This window comes from Globicephala melas, chromosome 19, assembly GCF_963455315.2.
Source record: "Globicephala melas chromosome 19, mGloMel1.2, whole genome shotgun sequence".
NCBI classification, from domain to species: domain Eukaryota; kingdom Metazoa; phylum Chordata; class Mammalia; order Artiodactyla; family Delphinidae; genus Globicephala; species Globicephala melas.
In genome coordinates, this window is record NC_083332.1 from 8,722,608 (window position 1) to 8,742,307 (window position 19,700).

Sequence of the window (19,700 nt, forward strand, 5' to 3'; positions counted from 1 at the left end):
AGGACACTGACAAGTTCTGCATGATCTGCTCATTTTGGGAATTGCCTAACTATTGTTTTGGACAAAGACAACTCGGGCTATCTATCCCAAGCCCTCACCCCTTGAGAGCTACCAGTAGTAGCTATCTGAGACACTGCTTAGTTTTTAATGCTAAGTCAAAGAGTAAAGACACACACACACACAACACACACACACAGGGCAGTTTACCAGAGTAAGCTGTCCTTGAAAATCTTCATCATCATCAATGAACTCTTACCAAGGCACTGTGCAAGCCACTCCTATAACTCACTCCTAAACTTGGGTCTTACCTTAGTGTTCCTTCTTAGACTGCGAAGAATATTCCTCCTCCTTGGGTCTTCATCTGTCTCATATGGAATGACGGCGCTGTCCCCTTTGTAACCCTGGGATGCCTGATCCTCCTCTTTTTTTCGGATGGGCCCAAGCTCATCATCGCTCCCCACGGTGAAGCTGGTTCGGTAACTAGCAAACCTCCCCAGCCGGCTGCATCTCGTCCTGTACAGCACTGGCTTGCTCACGATGGATACCTTGCGTCCTCGCTCTAGAGAACTAGTGTCCATTTCGCTGTCGGAACCATTCCCACTGCCATTGGACTGGGCTTTGTTGATATTCCGAATGGTGATGATTTTGCCTTGGGTGCTGTCGTGGGGCACTGAGTATATGTTTTCTTCTTCATTCCTTGGCTTGACCACAGCATCCATGGGTTCGGCATAATCAGAAGGATCGAACCCATCTGGAGGTAGCCAGGTGCTAGAAGACACAGACTTCCTCTGTCCATCTCTATGGCCTTGGTCTAAATAAGACAGATCCCCCTTTGTAATTTCAAAATGGACAGGAGGCTTTGGTTTGACTGGCGGAGGTACTTTGTTGTTCAGTTTACTCTCAAAATTGCTCATGATGAAAGACAGCCCGTCATTTCCCTCCAGTTCCATAGAGAGCTTAGAATGGTCTTTGGACAGAGAGGGCAGTGATGTGTCTTCTCGAAACAGGGTATAAGAAGTGGGCTCGATATCTTCTTCAGAATCCTGCAGGTTTGAGTTGCAGAGCGGAGAGCCTGCCCGGGGGGAGTTAAACACCTCTTCTGTGGTGCTGCAGGCCTCGGCAGCATTGTCGTACATATGAGTAGCCTCGATTATGTTCTTTTTGTCCACCACATCTTTAAAAAATGGGTGGAAGATCTCAAGTTTATGCTGGGGTTGGCTACACGGGATACTTGTGAACTTTCCGTCAATTTCTTGAGCAATCTCCTCCCCCTCAGTCAGCTGTTCCCGACTTAAGTCATTATCCAGGACATCTATAGCGCCGTCAGTGAGTGCAACCAGCTGGATGGGGATAATATCCTGCACTTCACAAAGAAAGGCACGTAACATAGCCAAGGAGGCCTTACGTTTGGCTGAATAGAAAACAATGTACCCATGGACCAATCGGCTTTTTCTGATGCTAAATGAGGAATGGTATGAAAGAAGAGACAGTTCAATGCGCTTCTTGTGTAGTCCGATTGGTAGTTCAAGTAAAACAGAGTTGTTGCTTCCGCAATGGGAAGACTTACAGGTTTGGGACTGAAGGACAGGAAAGAGTATGTCGTCTGCACTAAAAGGATCTCCACACATCAGACACATGACAATTCGCAGGTCAACATCAGCCAGATCTTTGATGCTAGCCGTAGAACTGACCAGGTTTAAGTTACGCTTGGAGTCCAGAAGTCCTTTCAAAACTTGACTGATTTGCTTTTCGTTAATGTTGCGTCCGTAACCAATGCCAGCGGAAGCAGGGTCGAGAAAGACACACTGAAGTTTGCTAGCAATCTGCTGACCTTGCTGTATTAAGCTATGCAGGGTCTCTCCACTGGTGTCTCCTCTTTTGTTAACCAAAATTAAGGTCAGAGGGAGATGGACTAAATGATTATCTCGCCTGCCAAGTGTGGACTCTCTGCTCTTCTCTATACTCTCCACCACATAGGATAGAGACTCCTTTGAATTGTAAAGGCAGAGACAACCATGGGGCTGAAACGTTGGTGTTTGGAAAGAGTTCACAGGAAGCCTGACATTCCCTTCTATTGGCCTCAGGGAGAGCTCGTACATTTTACCATCTATTACATACTTATCATCATTTGTACAAAGAGCTCGAATCTCATTGGCCAACTCTCGTGCAAGGCCATCCTTGCCCAAGATCACCAAGTTGATTCTATCAATGTTGGGGTCAGAAAGTGAATTTTTCTGATTCCGGTCAGATGGTCGGATAAACCGAGAACTAATCAAGTGCTCGATCTTAGCATCCACACAGGCGGGGCAGCTAGGGCATGTTTCCTTTGTTGGGTGGTACACAAAATGAATGTGCTTCAGAATAAGGGCATCACGCTCCGCTTGGAGCTTCTGTAGTGCCTTAAATCGCTGTTCCTCCCCCAGAACATCCTGAATGACACCCATCTTCTCCTTGCTGGGCTTAGCATCCAGCTCCAGCTCATAAAACAATTCCGAATATTCCAAAAGCAGCTCCTGAAACTCTTCCTTTGCTTTGTCTATAATTTGCTTTTGGTGTTTGCCATAAATATCCAAGTATACAGATTCTTCTAGCCACTGATAGAAATCTTCATTCATAATAAAACTGCGGGCCTCTTCCCAAGGCTTTCCAGGAGTTATGAAAGGAGAGGTCTCCAGGTTTTCTTTGAATGCCCTTCTCATCTCAGCTCTTTTCCTCTCGTTCCGCAGCTTCTCTAAGTGGGCCTCGTACAGCTGCTCCGCAGGGACGGTATCCATTAAGTCAAAGGGAATCCGCTCATTCTCGATGTTGTCAATGTGGCTGGTGGCATCCCACGGTGTCTCTTCAAGCACAACAAACCACTTCAAGAATTCTGGCTTGGTCTCCAGGAGCTTTTTGGCTTTTATGCAGCTTAGGTGGTCTATTTCATCTAGATTGGGTATAAGAGCTTCAAAAGCTAGCGGGAGGGCTGCCAGGTACAGCTTCCTCCTGCGCTCAATATGCTCATGCTTGAGGCGATGGATGTGCTGGAGAAATAGCTTCTTGGCTTTCTGAGTCCCTTCCAGGTAGACATAGTCCTGGTACTCTGGAGAGGCCTGCATCTTTCGGCTGACACTCAACCAATTCTCATTGTGGTTTTTCACAATGCGACTCACCAGCCACTCATACTTGTCTTTTGCTGTAGCTATCTGCTGACTCTGCTGCTTGAGAGCTTCAAAATAAGGAATGATTTTCGTCTTTCCCCGACTTTTATCAATGAGTTGCACTAAGGTGCTGAAAGCTAAGTCCACATTTACATTGGATCTTGCTGAGGTCTCCACAACCTGGAGGTTCTTTTTGCTTAAGGCAAAAGTATGTGCATCTCTAATGTACCGCTCCACACCCTCATCACACTTAGTCAGGACCACCACTATGGGCTTTTTTGTTTTTGCAAGCTGATTGTAGAGATTAGAGACAAACTTGAGCTGGTCATCAAAGTTCCTATTCATGCCCCTGCTAACATCAATACCAAGAAGAAAACCATCAATTAGCAGCTTTCCATCTGGCATTTGTTTCTGCTCAAAGTCCTGCTCCAGCCCCAGCTGGTCAGTGCAAAAGTACATGAGTTTTTCAGCTGATGCGAGCTTGGTTGCAGCAGCTCTCTTGATATAGGGCTGCAGGGCCGTGCTCCGGTGAGGTTGAAAAGTCTGATCATCAATGAATTCAGTCTGCTCCACAACGTGCATCTTACATTCCACACAGTCCTCCAGGGAACGGCTAACTTCTCCCCAGTAGAGAAAGTGGTCATTATTGACCACTCGCCCACCAAAGTCACTGGTGCTGAGGACAGAGGTATGGTCCAAGTGAAACTCGTCAGCACTCGGGCGCACAAAGCGGTTGCACAAACAAGACTTCCCAATGCCGCACTGGCCCTTCTCCTTCTCCGTCCCAGACAATCCCACCACACTGATGTTGTAGGTGGGAATGCGGACATCTTGCTTTCTTGCCATCATCATCGTCGACACATCCTGCCACAATCAGCTACTTCCAAGATCAGATTAGTGTTTTCCAGTGGACCCAATGGCTTCCCCACATTATCAGTGGGGGCCGGCTGCCCACGAAGCAAAAGTGTCAGATCTCATCGTGCTTGTATACCAGTACGAGGTTAGTTTTTGCCACTTCTCATCACCAAATAGCCAACATTTCTTCCTAGGTGGGGGAGGAAAAAAGAAAACCAATCAGCATCATAATTTTGAAAACAATTTTAATCACCAAACAATAGGAAAAATCAATTTTATTGTTCAACAAATAATCATAGTGAACATCAAATGTACGAGGCCTTAAGTTGGGTAAAGACATAAGAGCAAATAAGACTGACATCTGGACTTCCCTGGTGGCGCAGTGGTTTAGAATCTGCCTGCCAATGCAGGGGACACAGGTTCAAGCCCTGGTCCTGGTCCGGGAAGATCCCACATGCCGCGGAGCAACTAAGCCCACGTACTGTAACTACTGAGCCCACCTGCTGCAACTACTGAAGCCCACATGCCTAGAGCCCATGCTCCGCAACAAGAGAAGCCACCGCGATGAGAAGGCCGCGTACCGCAACGAAGAGTAGCCCCTGTTCGCCGCAACTACAGAAAGCCTGAGCACAGCAACGAAGACCCAATGCAGCCAAAAATAAAAAAATAAATAAAAACGAGAATCTGCCAACAGCAAAGAATGTAAGAAGTGGTGAAATAACCAAAGCATTTGCACTAAAGGCAATCTACAAAGCAAGGCAGTTTACAATTATTCAAAAAAAAAAAAAAAGACTGACATCTGTGTACCCTCAGAGGTACAATGTCATCTAATGGAGGAAGACACATAAGTAAGCAGTGTGCTAAGGGCTAAAACAAGGGCTTGCAAGCTCCTTGTTAAAATGGCTGATTCCAGGGCTAGGGCAGGGTTGGTACAATATGAGCCTGGAACATCTTATTATACAAGAAAGGAAGGAAGTGCCTGAAAAAATGATAGGGTACCTCACAAGGACACAGGAGCCAGTTTGAAGGGGCACCCATTGGTCAAATCTGGGACACTCTGAACATCAAAAGAATACAGTAATAGTACAGTAATGAATTACAATCCACTGCAAAAGTAGGAACTTGAGTTCATAATCCTGGATCAGACAAGAATCATCACTCGATGCTGATGGGGGGGGAGTTTTGATGAGGAGCAGGATCTTGTGCAGAAATGAGGTCTCCTGAGAGACTACTTATTAGCTGCAAATGGAAGAAGGAAAACAAACACTAATTACACAGTGGAGATACTGGGCAGCACTTTGAGTAATGAAAATTATCACCACCAAAGAGCCAGAAGGACATCACAGGTCTCCAGATGTGATGCCCCAGGAGGATACAACATCACTGTGCAGTATGATGGCCTAGAATGCACTACCTCAACCTAATCACAAGGAAACATCAGACAAACACAAAATGAGCAAGATTCTATTATGGCCGGGGGCGGGGGTGTGTGTGCATTTCTGTACTTAAAAAAAAAAAAAATCAGTGTCATAATAGACAGAGAATGGCTTTGTAAATAAATATTCAAGATTAAAGGAGGCTACAGAGACATCTTAACTAAATGCCATTATCTGACCCTAGACTGAATTCTGTATGGGGCGGGGGTGGAGGGGCAGGAGGAGGAAGGCTATTCAGAACATCATTAGATCAATTAATAACATTGGACTATGAATGGAATTAGATAAAAGTATTCTATCAGTGTAAATTTATGAAGTTTATAACTATCATGTGAGAGAAAAGCCCTACTCTTAGGAAATACACACTGAAGTATTCAGAGGGAAAAGACCATAATGTATGTGACTGGTCCAAAAAAAAATCACGCCTACATATTGAGAGAGACTAAGAATGCAAACAAGGTAAAATATTAACAACAGGTGAATATGGGTAAAATGTACAGGATATTCCTTTGTGCTATTTTAATTTCTGCAACTTCTCTAAGTTTGTAATTATTTCCAAATAAAAGGTTTTTTTGTTTTTTTGAAGGGTATGAATATGGGTGGTTCCCTGACGAGAACATAAGCCCTGTGAGGATAAGGCCTACCCCTGCCTTCGTCACTCTGTGTCCTCAAGCTACGAGAACATGTTTGACACAAATATTTACTGAAGGAATGAACAGATGAATGACTATTAGAGCTTATTAAAGGGCCCCCAAACCCAGCCTTTTAGATTTAGGAAAGTCTTGCTGGAGGAAGTTCCATCTCAGGCGAGACCTAAAGTAGAGGGGCTGAAAGGTTGCAGACTCCTCTCTCTCCAGAAAAGGGCATTCATTCCCCATGGGAGAACCAGCTGAACTTAAGTGTGTATGGGGAGGAGATGGGTGAGATGCATTAGCAAGTAGGCAGGGACCAGATTAAGCCACTTTCAAAGAGCTTCGATTCTTCCCCAAAGGCTATGGGGAGTCACAGACTGTGGCTGTGAAGTGGCACCTTAAAGGACCTAAAGTTTGAATAGCTGAAGTCATAAAATGTTATGATGATGTCTTACAAAGTCTTTAGCAGCTTTCCAGCTGAAATAAGTAAAATATGTAGTCTCTGGCTGCCGCTACATAAATGTTCTTCTGGTTGCTACAGTTTATGCTGCACTGCAGTCTACTTCCACACGTAAATATAACTGTGCAATTGCTGAAGCTGTAGCCAAATGAACAGTCTCCCGAGACACTCCAAAGAGAATTTAAAATAAACAGCAATTTTCTTTTGAATCTCATTTATGCTTGGTAGGAACCCAGCATTTCCACAACCTTCATATTTTTCTGCGAGCCTATCTCACAAGAGGTGCCACAGGAAGTCAGACCACGACACGTTATTCTGACTGATACAAGGGGGCAACAAATGGGAGAGCACAACTGTCCCCTATGATGATAACCCTGAAAGGTCAAAGACCTTTCCCAAAAATCCGTGTCTTCCTTTGATAACCCAGAAAGCCAAACCCTCTATGGAGACAAAATGTGGCTAGATGGTATGTAAAAATTGTTTGACCATTTCTCAAAAGAGAAATCCCAATGCCTGTAAGTAATCGCCTCCAGATAACCTACTGGCATGCTCCTATAGAAGCCAAGCTCCAGACTTCAGGAGGAGAAGAGGGAGCAAGAGGGACAGCTATGGGAAAGAGAAGAAAACCCCAACCTTCCCCATCCCCCATTTCCCTAGGTGATTGCGTACATAAGTAAAATTATAAGACGCTTATGAACATCTAAAGCATGTTTACACACATCCTCTGAAATACCTGAAAAGGAAAGATTTATATGAAATCAAAGTGCTTTTCGCACATTACTCTGTAGTACACATATACAATATTTTTTTAATTTATTAATTTGTTTATTATTTATTTTTGGCTGTGTTGGGTCTTGGTTGCTGCGCGCGGGCTTCCTTTAGTTGCGGCCAGTGGGGGCTACTCTTCGTTGCGATGCGTGGGCTTCTCATTGCGATGGCTTCTCTTGTTGCGGAGCACAGGCTCTAGGTGCACGGGCTTCAGTAGTTGTGGCATGCGGGCTTCAGTAGTTGTGGCTCACGGGCTCTAGAGTGCAGGCTCAGTAGTTGTGGCACACGGGTTTAGCTGCTCCACAGCATGTGGGATCTTCCCGGACCAGGACTCGAACCTGTGTTCCCTGCATTGGCAGGCGGATTCTTAACCTCTGCACCACCAGGGAAGTCCCTACAATTTTTGTTTTAATGAGGCTTTAACAGAGTCTCAGGTAGGAATGCTGACGAAGGTTTAAGGAAGTCAAGGGTGCTCACCTAACAGAGCCCTTCTCTATCATTCCTCATCCCAGCGTCTGGCAGGAGCCAAGGCCACCCACTTGACCAATCTTGAAATGCAACTTGGCGACACAGGTCCTACTTCAAGCAACTGCTGCATGCAGCTGGCAAATCATCCCACTTATCCTCTGTAAAGCGGGCTGAATAATCTACCTCTTCACAGAAATCTCAGGAAAACAAAACCCCAACCTGGTCTTAAACCTCAAGAAATAAAGATGTTGGTTTAATTTTGAACTAAACTAAAATGCATAGTCCATTCAACACCTTGTTCCTTACAATTTTTTTTTAGGCAGGATATTCTATTTAGTCCATTCAAATCAATGTCTCAGTTATCTGAAGGATGCTACAGAAAAGAAAACACTCTCGACTCTCAAGAATGGAGCAACTGATATTTTAAACCCAGAATGCTGCTGGCTGAGCTAAAAAAGCTACAAAAATGAGAATTAAGTGGCATGGGAGAGGTTAATTTTTGGACACCTGGTAACTTCCCACTTGTTAGAAACCTAACAGTTTCCCTGGTATAAGTATACTCTTCTTACACGTCTGTCTTTGATGTCTAGATAATGCAGTTTTACTAGTTCCTCAATTGGACTGAATTACATGGTAAACAAAGACTGTTATAAATCTAAAAACGTCTCAAACACTTGGTTTAAAGGAAATAACCTTAAGTGCTTGGTCACAAACACGTTCAACTTTTCTAAGAGGTGGGTAAAAAAAATTAGCTGAGTCACTAAATTTAATGATCTGAAGGCCACAAAGAAAGAGAAAGTAGAAGACAGGGCATGTCCAAGACTTCGCAATGTCTTCAGAGTGTAAATCTGATGGGAACTGGTGTTCTTAGTGGGCAACTAAGCTACTCAAACAGCAAAATCTGAACACCCATTCTAATAATTTGCCAATACTAATCCTTTTAAAACTGAAGAGTTACAACAGAGGAGGAAAAAAGTATTCTTTAAAACAGTAACTCCAGGCTTCCCTGGTGGCACAGTGGTTGGGAGTCCGCCTGCCAATGCAGGGGACACAGGGGTTCGAGCCCTGGCCTGGGAGGATCCCACATGCTGCAGAGCAACTAAGTCCATGCGCCACAGCTGCTGCGCCTGCGCTCTAGAGCTCACGTGCCACAACTACTGAGACCTCGTGCCGCAACTACTGAAGCCCACACTCCTGGAGCCCGTGGTCCACAACAGGGGAGGCCACTGCAGTGAGAAGCCCGCGCACCACAACGACGAGTGGCCCCCGCTCGCCGCAACCAGAGAAAGCCCGTGCACAGCAGCGAAGACCCAGTGCAGCCAAAAAATTTAAAAAATAATTAATTTTAAAAAAAACCAGTAACTCCTTTTATCTTTAAGCTTTACTGAGCTACTTGTATTAGAAAAATAAAAACACAGAACCTAACATTTAGCTTCACATTTGAAGCCATAAGTCCACTTCTTCAGGAAGAAAAATACTCCAGGAGTATTTTCAATTCTTTGTCACAAATATAGGCTGAACATAATGCAGGGACTTCCCTGGCAGTCCAGTGCTTGAGACTTCACCTCCCCATGCAGGGGGTGCAGGTTCGATCCCTGGTCGGGGAGCTGGGATCCCACATGGCTTGTAGCCAGGAAACCAAGACATAGAACAGAGGCAACACTGTAACAAATTCAGTAATTTTCAATTTTCAATTTCCACTTTGAAAATGGTCCACATCAAAAAAACAAACAAACAAAAAAACAAAACCATAATACAAACATCTGAGAGCTTTTTTAGAACTTGTCACCAAGCTTCCGGAGTTATTTGACTTGTTTAACCAAGACAGTAGCTCCACAAAGAGCGCCTCAACTGGAAGGTAGGAGGAGGGGTGTTTTCTTTTTTAACACCTCTACAGAACACCCAGGGCAAGAAGAGGGAACATTCCCAAGATAGTACACATTTCACAGGACACAGAAATGCCACTGTGATCCAGCATTAATATGACTGCTCAAGTTCAGCAGCGCAGTGTGTGTTTCACCCTTCCATCCGCAACCTCACACCCCCTACCCCCACCCCCAAGAGGAAATGTTTCTGGGCTCTGTGATCTAGAATGCCCTGTTAAGACACAGATCTACATACCACCAGTATTCATAACCAAAACTACTCTCTCTGCCTGTGAGACTAGCCAACAAATTCTGAAAATGCATTCCGTTTCGAACAACCATATACAGAACACCACCAAACTAATAATAATATAACACTGTATAATAATTATATATAGGATAATATACGGAAATAATTTCACAGTGAGCTACTAACAAAGGAAGCAAAATCCTTGTTACCATAATTTTTCTTAATTCTAATAGGAGAATGGAATGGAAATACGCATTTTAATTTAACAGAAAGCAGAGCATTTTCTAAATGTCCTTAATACCTCATACTTCTGAACACATTAAATTTCTGAATGGATTTTCAAAACTATGAATTACCATCAACAGCTGGTTAAAATGTCTGCATTAAGTAGATACATGATAAGACTCACTGCTCTACAGAGGGGAGGGGAAGAACAAAAGGAAGGGATCTAACCAGGAAGCATTTTCCCTGTAAGAAAGATTCCTTAAGAATTTTTCAGAGGAATTTACTTTCCAAACAGGCCAGGAAGGATGCGATATAAAAGCTCCAGTAAGGGCTTCCCTGGTGGCGCAGTGGTTGAGAGTCAGCCTGCCGATGCAGGGGACACAGGTTCGTGCCCCAGTTCGGGAAGATCCCACATACCGCGGAGCGCCTAGGCCATGGCCGCTGAGCCTGCAGGTCCGAAGCCTGTGCTCCGCAACGGGAGAGGCCACAACAGTGAGAGGCCCGTGTACCACAAAAAAAAAAAAGCTCCAGTAAGAAGAGAATATGACTCTCTGGTCTACTGAACCACTGAATTTAAACAAAATAGTCTTTAAAAACCCAATGTTTCTATTTTCACATTATTAAATGTTAAAGTAAAATTTCCTAAGGTTTTTGTTTGTTTTCCTTTACAAAAAGAAATTAAAGTTGGAAGTGGAAGCCAAGGTCCTCGTTTATCCAATTAATTCATCTGTGAAATCCAAATAGATTTACAGAACCTTAGAGTTAGTGATGTGCACAAATGATGCATCAGAGTATTTAGCTATAAATAGGAATTATCATCCTTATAAATCTGACACCAAAATACAGAGGGAGTTTTCACTTCCTCTGTGTAATTTCTATTGAAACGTGAAGAAATGCCCTTGTTCTGCTCTTCTCTTTACCGCATGAGAAGTATCTTTTGAAATGACTACATCTGAAATGACAACATCGAACTTAAACAAGCACAACACAGCCTCTAACACTGAATAAAAGAGAAAGGTAGGCCATTTGATGGCCCCAGTTACAGAGCAGCTAAATTCTCTCCTTCCTTCATAATATTTCAGAGACGTTAACCATTTTTGTATCACTCTAGTCTCTAATCCTTAGAATTAAGAACTGAACTGTCCATCAACCAAATCAAATACATATTTATATCTAAGACAATGTGATGAAACAAAGAAGAAACAGGACCCTGTCCTTGCTGGTGAGAATCTAATAATTTACTAGAGATACAATATTTTAACTTAAAAAATAACTAGATCACAGACAATAAATGGCATAGACCAGACTTCCCTGGTGGCGCAGTGGTTGGGAGTCCACCTGCCAATGCAGGGGACACGGGTTCGAGCCCTGGTCCGGAAAGATTCCACATGCCAAGGAGCAACTAAGCCTATGTGCCACGACTACTGATCCTGCACTCTAGAGCCCGCGAGCCACAACTGCTGAGCCCGTGTGCCACAACTACTGAAGCCCGTGTGCCTAGAGCCCGTGCTCCACAACAAGAGAAGCCACCGCAATGAGAAGCCTGCACGCTGCAACAAAGAGTAGCCCCCACTCAACGCAACTAGAGAAAACCTGTGTGCAGCAATGAAGACCCAATGCAGCCAAAAATAAGTAAATAAATTTATTAAAAAATAAATAAATAAAAAATAAATAGCATAGACCATTTCCTGGGATCCAGAGAAAGGAAGAGGGGATCATTCAGATCTGGGATAGACTGGGAATGGTGGGATAGACTGGGAATGGTGTCAGAGCAGAAGTAAAATCTGAATTGGTACATAAAAGACTGGCAGGGCTTGGAGAGATGGCCCAGGTATTCTAAAGACATGAAAGGGTATGAATGATGGTGACCAAAATGGAACAGCAGCAGATACGTTTTGGGACATACTGACTGGCACGGAGTTTTCGTCCGTGGAAGGTAGAAGACAAGAAGGTCAGCAGGGCTCAGACTATGAACAGACTGTATTTTTACCTGTGAGAATCTAACGTGAAAATACTCTTTTATCCCAGCAGTGTTACTTATTGTTGGTAACACTGCTACCTCAACTCCACACCTAACAAATTAACACAGTCTAAGGAGATGATCATCTTACGTGAAAGAAAACACCATTTGAATATGGCAATTATATTTCTACCGTTCAGTCCAATGCAAATTCAAATAACATGGTAGGGAAGGGGAAGAAAGCCACGGATTTTACAAAGGAAGCAAACAGCAAATATTTGCCCAGAATAGTACTGGTGGTTGCTCCCACTAGCACAGGCTACATACACCTACTCCTGTTTAGCGTAGGAGGGAGGATTTCCTCAAAGCCACAGAATCTTACTATATCCCCAGGGCTCTGGGTACAGGAAATCTCTGAAATGGGTCATCTGGATCTTTGGAAAGACTGATTTAAGTGTTTCACCATCTGGTCTTGAAACATGTAATCTCATACAACAGATGGGCTATTCTTGGACAATGGGTATGTATGTGCACTCAGCTCTTACTATGCGCTGTGCAATGGCCAGCACTCTCCAGAGGTCCCAATGAAGAAAACACAAAGGGATCAAAAACAATTTTCAAGGACTGATAGATGACTGTTTTGAAAATAATTTGGCCCAAAGTTAATTTTTTAAAGAACAGCTATGAAAGATTCTCTGACATTACATATATAATTTTTACAAATGTCTCTTAATGCTCCTTTTTTTTTTTAAGATTTATTATTTACTTATTTATTTTTGGCTGCATTGGGCCTACGTTGCAGCATGCGGGGTCTTCACTGCGGCACGCAGGATCTTTCATTGAGGTGCACAGGCTCTTCGTTGTAGTGCGCAGGCTTCTCTCTAGTTGCGGCGTGTGGGTTTTCTCTTCTCTAGTTGTGGTGAGCAGGCTCCAGGGCACGTGGGCTCTGTAGTTTATGGCACGTGGACTCTAGTTGCGGCGCAAGAGCTCATTAGTTGTGGCGCACAGGCTTAGTTGCCCCGTGGCATGTGGGATCTTTGTTCCCTGACCAGGTATCAACCCGTGTCCCCTGCACTGTAAGGCGGATTCTTTACCACTGGACCACCAGGGAAGTTCCAATGCGCCTCTTGATTTATTTTCCCCCCAAACCCTGGTAAAGGTACCTCAAATTCCAGCGTAGAAAAACACAGCTCTGTTATCCTACCATCATAGCCGGCCCACACAGAATAAAGCAAATAGCCCATTTTTCACCATGACACAGTTCTCATGCAGAACTCTACAAGCCGGTCCCAAAGAAACAAAATTTCTAAGCCAAGTTATTCACAGGATGAAATCAAATTCCCCTGATGAATGAAGGGAGCTGCTTTCAGCAAAAGCACTTCCTTAAACTTTATCCTCAGCAGCTTTCTCTCAGGTAACTCTGGAGTTCTGATCAGGCTATCTGATCAAAGCAACTATAAACAAAGACAAAAGTGAAGGCTGAGAAATCTTTCTCACTAATGCAGCACAATTTCTCTGGGTTACCTATATTAAGAACAATAACAACACGCAATTTCTGATAACCCGCAAAAATATTCCACGCCAAAGGAAATGCAACACCAAGGCCAACTGGAAACTGAAATTACTCGAATCCACCTTGGTATCACAGCCTATCTACCATTAATACAGTGAGCTAAGATTCTTACCAAACCAAGATACAAAAACACAGCCACATATACGTATAGCTGATTCACTTTGTTATAAAGCAGAAACTAACACACCACTGTAAAGCAATTATAATCCAATAAAGATGTTTAAAAACAAACAAAAAAAACACAGCCACATCTTACCTCTGAATTTCCTGGTATTTGGGCCAATTTTACATTGATTTCTGAAATGGTAAAGAAAACCTATAAAATTATCTCAGCAGTTGCTTCTGAGCACTTCTGATCTATTCAGTTTTTTTTTAAAGTTCAGTAGAAAACAACAAAGTTTTTTTGAAAGAACATTCTCCAAAACAATTTATCTGAATATACAAAAGTGGAGGTACCGTCCAGCCAAATGTGTCTTGCAGAGGAAGAAACAGGCATTTCTGTCAATTGGGAAAAATAGGTCGGCTTGTCTTCAAGTCCAACAGTAAGCCTTACAACAGTAAGCCTTACTATTCTGTTCCCCTGGTGGCAGTCTAAGATGACATGGGGATTTCAGCCCATTATCTCTAATTATTCCTCACTACTCATTTGCATTATTCTATAAGTTGCCGGTCCTAAAGCAGACTACTGCTAGTAATAAAAATTATGCCACATGTATGAACTTTCTTAATAAGAACGTTTGGTTTTATTTAATTCACCTGTACTGAAGATAAGAACAATGGTCACAGAGAAACATAAGAGAACAACTTCTAAATCCAGCAAATTTTAGTAGGGAACAATCTGAATTCACAGATTAAAGAACTTATTTAGGACTCACACTAGTAAACCAATACTTATATTTCTCCTTTCCATTTTCTAGCCTCCACACTTACTTATATACTTGCCTTGCTTCAAATAAAGTTAAAAGCAGAGGTCTGAGAGAAATGGAAAATGAACAGTTACAAGACAGAACATGGGAAGGAGGCTGGAATTAGCACAAAATCATGCCTTAGGCTCAATTCATCATATTTGAAAATCTGCTAAATTGAGGTGTTTATCCCTATCTTCTAGAGGTGATGGATTTATGAATTAATACATTTAACACAAAATGGATTTTCTGAATGAGAAGATGTTACACGTAGGCACTATTAACAAAAAGGTATTATGAAAAATATTTCTTACTCAAATATTTATCACCTCACTATCTGAAAAGCATATCTCAGGTTCCTACTTTGAGGCTAGGAAAGGAGGTACGATAGAAAAAGGATACGAGCAGAGCTTCTGTTCTATTTCTTGACCTGGGTTGGTTACACGGGTAGGGTATTCACTTCATAATTGTTCAGACTGTACACGCTTTATACACTTTTCTCTACGGTTTTTAAAAAAGGATACAATTCAGAGAAATGAAGAAACACAGGTTCACATAGCTAGGAAGTAGAGCTGGGATTTGAGCACACCCCTCTCTCAACCACTGGGATTCTCTCCCTTGTATACTAAGCCTCTCTGCCTGGGGTCCTGTCAAACAGGTGACTCTAATCCTCACGTACCAATGAGAAGAACAGTTGAGGAGCAGTGCCCTGGAGGGCCCCGGATGTTAACTGGCAGATCTTCAGGGCTATGGAGAAGGCTGAACAGGTGGAACACCAGACCTTCCAGCCTTAAAACAGAGCAACTCAATTTGATCTATTTTATATGTTGGGATTCCACATATAAAGAAAAGAATTTTTTCAACTTCTATAGTTTTTTAAAAAGCTCAAAAAACTTCATGGTTCAAAAACCAATTTAATAAGCAGACATTTGGTGGTCTAATTCCCAAGATTCTGCCAAGAGTCAAGAGTCAAAAAGAGTCTCCTGTATGTCCCTGAAAGGCTCCCTTCTCTTCTCATTCAGGAAACTTATGCCGATTAGTGAGAACCGAGACAGAGAGAAGGGACACAACTTGGCTAGTAAGGGATGGTGCCCGTCTGAAAGGCCCAGGTCTAACACCTCCCCACCCCCGCCAGGCCTGCCCTCCTGCTCTAACATGCTGTCCTGGCCAGAGAACTGGAACGGCGAGCATGAGGTACGTATGGTGGGAGAGGTCGGGGGCAAACCTGTTTTGTGGTGGGCCCTGTCACAATCAGGAGAGTCTAGACTTCATCCTCTGAGGAACCCCCAGGCTTGGTCAGTCTGGGCTGAAAGAGGGAATTCTGAAAGCAATCTTTGTACTCTCCCCCTCCCTCCACCTCTCTCTCTGATATTATACCCTCACCCTACTGGGTAAACGCCTTCCGTGTAAAGGCCACTTCAAACCTGGTCATAATAAGCACCATGAAAAACAACTGCTTACGACGGAAACGCTGACACAGTGGTGGTGTAAGATGCCCCTTTGAAAAGCCTTGTCAGGGCTCAGTCTTTGTAATTTAGTGGTGGCTCACAGGAAGTGCCTGAGAGCCAGATTCTTTCTGACTGTGCTCAAGGCCATAATTTCCTTCCCATACTTAAACCGATGACCCTGTGTCTCACTGTCAAGGGAGTTGGCCAAGGGGAAAGGGCAGATAAATAAGAAGCAAAATCTGAAGAAAACTGGCCAAAAAAAATTCCTAAGATTCTTCTTGGGATTAACGACTAAAAAGGCTTCTAGATGAACCAATCCGTTGTCTCTCCAAATGAAAGCTCCTTGAATGCAGAGCTGTGAGAGCTGTCAGCCAACTCCTTCAGGTAACAGATGAGGAAGCTGAAGAGGAAAAGGGAAGTCACAGAAGCTGCCGTCAGACCTGTGCTAGGGCCTCTCCCGCGTCTCCCCACCCCACCCCACCCCAGGGCTGTTTCTACACACCACTCTCTGCCATTGGTTAATGAAACCCTTTTCATAAGGTTAATGAAATCCGAGAATCAAAATGATCAGGAAGGGGACAAAAACAACCTCTGTCCCTCATCATATGTATACTTTCATGAGCTTCTGCTATATGTTCCATATAGCACCTATCTACTACCCATTACTTCAAGATAAATTTCAAACTATAAAAGTAACATGTCCTGTTGAGGAGTCCAAAAATAACTAAGAAAACACTTGTAGTCATATAAGGAATTTAATAAATAGCATTTTCTATAAAATGCTAGCTTCATGATTTTCCCTTAGATAACAGACCAGAATAGTAACTAGTTCCTCCTTATCAACCACCATTCCTTGAAAGTCCTTGGCCGGTAATTTTCATGAAAACTAATGAGTCATCTCTTACCACTACTTCAGCCCTCATACTTAAGAAGGAAAACAGGTTCAACCTACTCTTCCATGACAGCTGTCCTACCTACAAGAGGAAATCACCTTGACCTCATGTATTTGGCTGCTATTCAGAAAACAATGTCTCTGAATTCAAATTATCAAAAATATACTTACATTGGGTGACAACATACCTTTCTCAGTTACCTGTGCACATAACGCTCACACTGTTTCATCCCAACATAAACCCCCTGTTTCCCTCATTGACCTCACCTCCCACTCCCCAGGTTACACATGGCCCCGGGAACATATCACAGCTACTTTCTTTGGAAAAGTCTTAAAATCAGTGTACAAGAAATAGCTACTGATTTCTAACTCACACGAGAAAGAACGGAATAGAAAAATATACCACCATTTTAAAACCTTGTCAGCAGACTGACTTTAACTACCTACAGCATCAGCTATGCTTAAATGAAAACTTTTATAACATGGCTAATGTGACTACTATAGTCTGCAGAAGGAAGAGAGGATTTGGTAACGAACTGAGGTGACTCAACCAAGCTCCTTCACTTTCTGCACGTATCTTCCCAACTCCTCAGACCACTCACTTGCTCCTGCAATCCAACTGCTATTTCAACTTTCTGCTCAGAAAACCCACTGTGTTTAAGAGAGCCTGTCAGGGGCTTAATTTTGTTGTCCGTAACAGGATGAGCCCTCTGGCTATCGACTCCCCTAAACAGCACAGGTGTCAGCCTGTAAACTTATATAACGTGTCTATACCAAAATACTCTGTCAAACACACCAGGCCTTCAGGTCTTCCTCATTAAGGACATCCCGAGTTACACTTGGATGAAGAGATAATATACACTTCCCCAAGCCTTTTTGCCCAGTGAAGAACGTTACACAATACATATACAGTATGGTGGGATTTCTCTCACTGTTTTTATTTTTAGAGGTGGGGCAGGCAGGGGTGGTTGTAATAACTTGTCAGTCCTTGAATGTATATATTCCTCCACTGTCTTATTTAAAACATTAGAGCAGATCATTTCAAAGATGACAATTAAAATCTATGTAATCATGGCTTGTCAAGTCTTATAATTACATGAGTTAAAAAAACTTAAGCTACTGAACTCCATTTTCCATATTGACTACCTAACAAAAGCTCAACTCAACCAGTTGAATCATGAGAACTAAAAGTCTAGTCAGGAGCAATCAAAAGGCAATTGAGCTTGAAAGCTGTATGTCCACATTCCACACAGTTAAGGCTGCAGTAAGCCAATGGCCTGGACAGGGCTAGAACATGTTCGATACAGCCTTTTCACACCCCTTCTTGATTCCTCCTCCAAAACCCATATTCCTACAGGCGCAAACCACACTCTACAATCTAATACAGTAAAACCAGTGTTGTCTGGAGTCACAAAGTTTTATATGTGCTTGCTTCTAATTAAAGACCATTCGATTTTAAGAACTTAATAAAAAGGCCAAACCTGTATCATTCCACAAGAATGCCAAGAATGCTAAGTACCTAAATAATATTCTTCCAAAGTGACCTTTATTAAAGGCTGCCTCTACTACTTTGCCAACTAACACGTCAGGAGGCAGAAACATTCCTACCTATCACAGGCTACTCAACTCCGTTTTAAAAAGCAAAGTCAGGGCTTCCCTGTTGGCACAGTGATTAAGAATCTGCCTACTAATGCAGGGGATACCGGTTTGAGCCCTGGTCCGGGAAGATCCCACATGCCACGGAGCAACTAAGCCCGTGCGCCACAACTACTGAGCCTGTGCTCTAGAACCCGCGGGCCACCACTACTTAAGCCCATGCGCCTAGAGCCTGTGCTCCGCAACAAGAGAAGCCACCACAATGAGAAGCCTGTGCACCGCAACGAAGAGTAGCCCCCGCTTGCCGCAACTAGAGAAAGCCCACTCACAGCAACAAAGACCCAACGCAGTCAAAAATAAAATAAATTCATATATATATTAAAAAAAAAACAGCAAAGGCAAGTGAAAAGGCCTTCCTCAAGTAACCACAGCAACTCAAATTCCTACAGCGAAAAGTACTAGTACAAAGTCTTTAAAGTGGCAAAATCAAAGTTTAAAAAACCACTTACAGTGCCTGCAAATGATTCAGAAGAATTCTGAGAAAGGTAATATCAACATTTTAGTGGTAGAACACTTGGAGTGTAGCCAAGAGGCCTGGACTTTCTCCCTAACTAGGTCATTAAATCTCACAGAGGGGAGGGGAGGGGAGGGGAGGGGAGGCACACACAGACACAAACTAGTTAAATGGCATCTAACAGCCAAGCTGTCTTGACAGCTTTCTTCCGTCAGCAGGATCCCTGGACAATGATGTTCTTCAAGGAGACAGGTAGGTCTCTTGGGGCTAATGATAACCTAAGTGCATGCAATTATAATCAGACTGATAACAATCAACCCCTACCCTTGGAACAGACACTCAAACTCAACAGCTGAGAAAGAAAACATATCTGCTTCCAGGGAAGCTAGATCCCTACAGCGTCAAGTGTTCTTCCCACCCTACTCTTGCTCTCTGCAATCCATACTCTGTAGAGTAGCAAATCATCTTTTTAAAGTACAGATCTGTTCTTGCTGATCTCCTGCTTACAACCTCTCAGAGCTTCCCTCTGCCCTTCTAATAAAACCCCCAATTCTTATACATCCCTATGTGATCTCATCTCCACCACTCTACTTCTTTCTCAGGGACTCTAACCACTGTGGCCTTTATTCAGTTCCCTGGGTGCCCCATTCACTTATTCTCATTCAACCATTCAACAAAAAAATACTAAGCCTTTGTAAATTACCTACTATTGT

At 43.1% G+C, this 19,700-nt stretch overlaps 1 protein-coding gene across 1 annotated transcript in view; it reads right to left on the minus strand.

Annotated features, from left to right (window-relative positions):
- Positions 1–19,700, minus strand: part of ARHGAP35 (Rho GTPase activating protein 35) — a 122,041-nt gene that overhangs the window by 73,664 nt on the left and 28,677 nt on the right. Inside the window, exon 2 of the mRNA XM_030873819.3 lies at positions 309–4,185. Coding sequence (XP_030729679.1) covers positions 309–3,992 — 3,684 coding nt within the window. The 5' untranslated portion in view covers positions 3,993–4,185. The remainder of the gene's footprint in view (positions 1–308; positions 4,186–19,700) is intronic.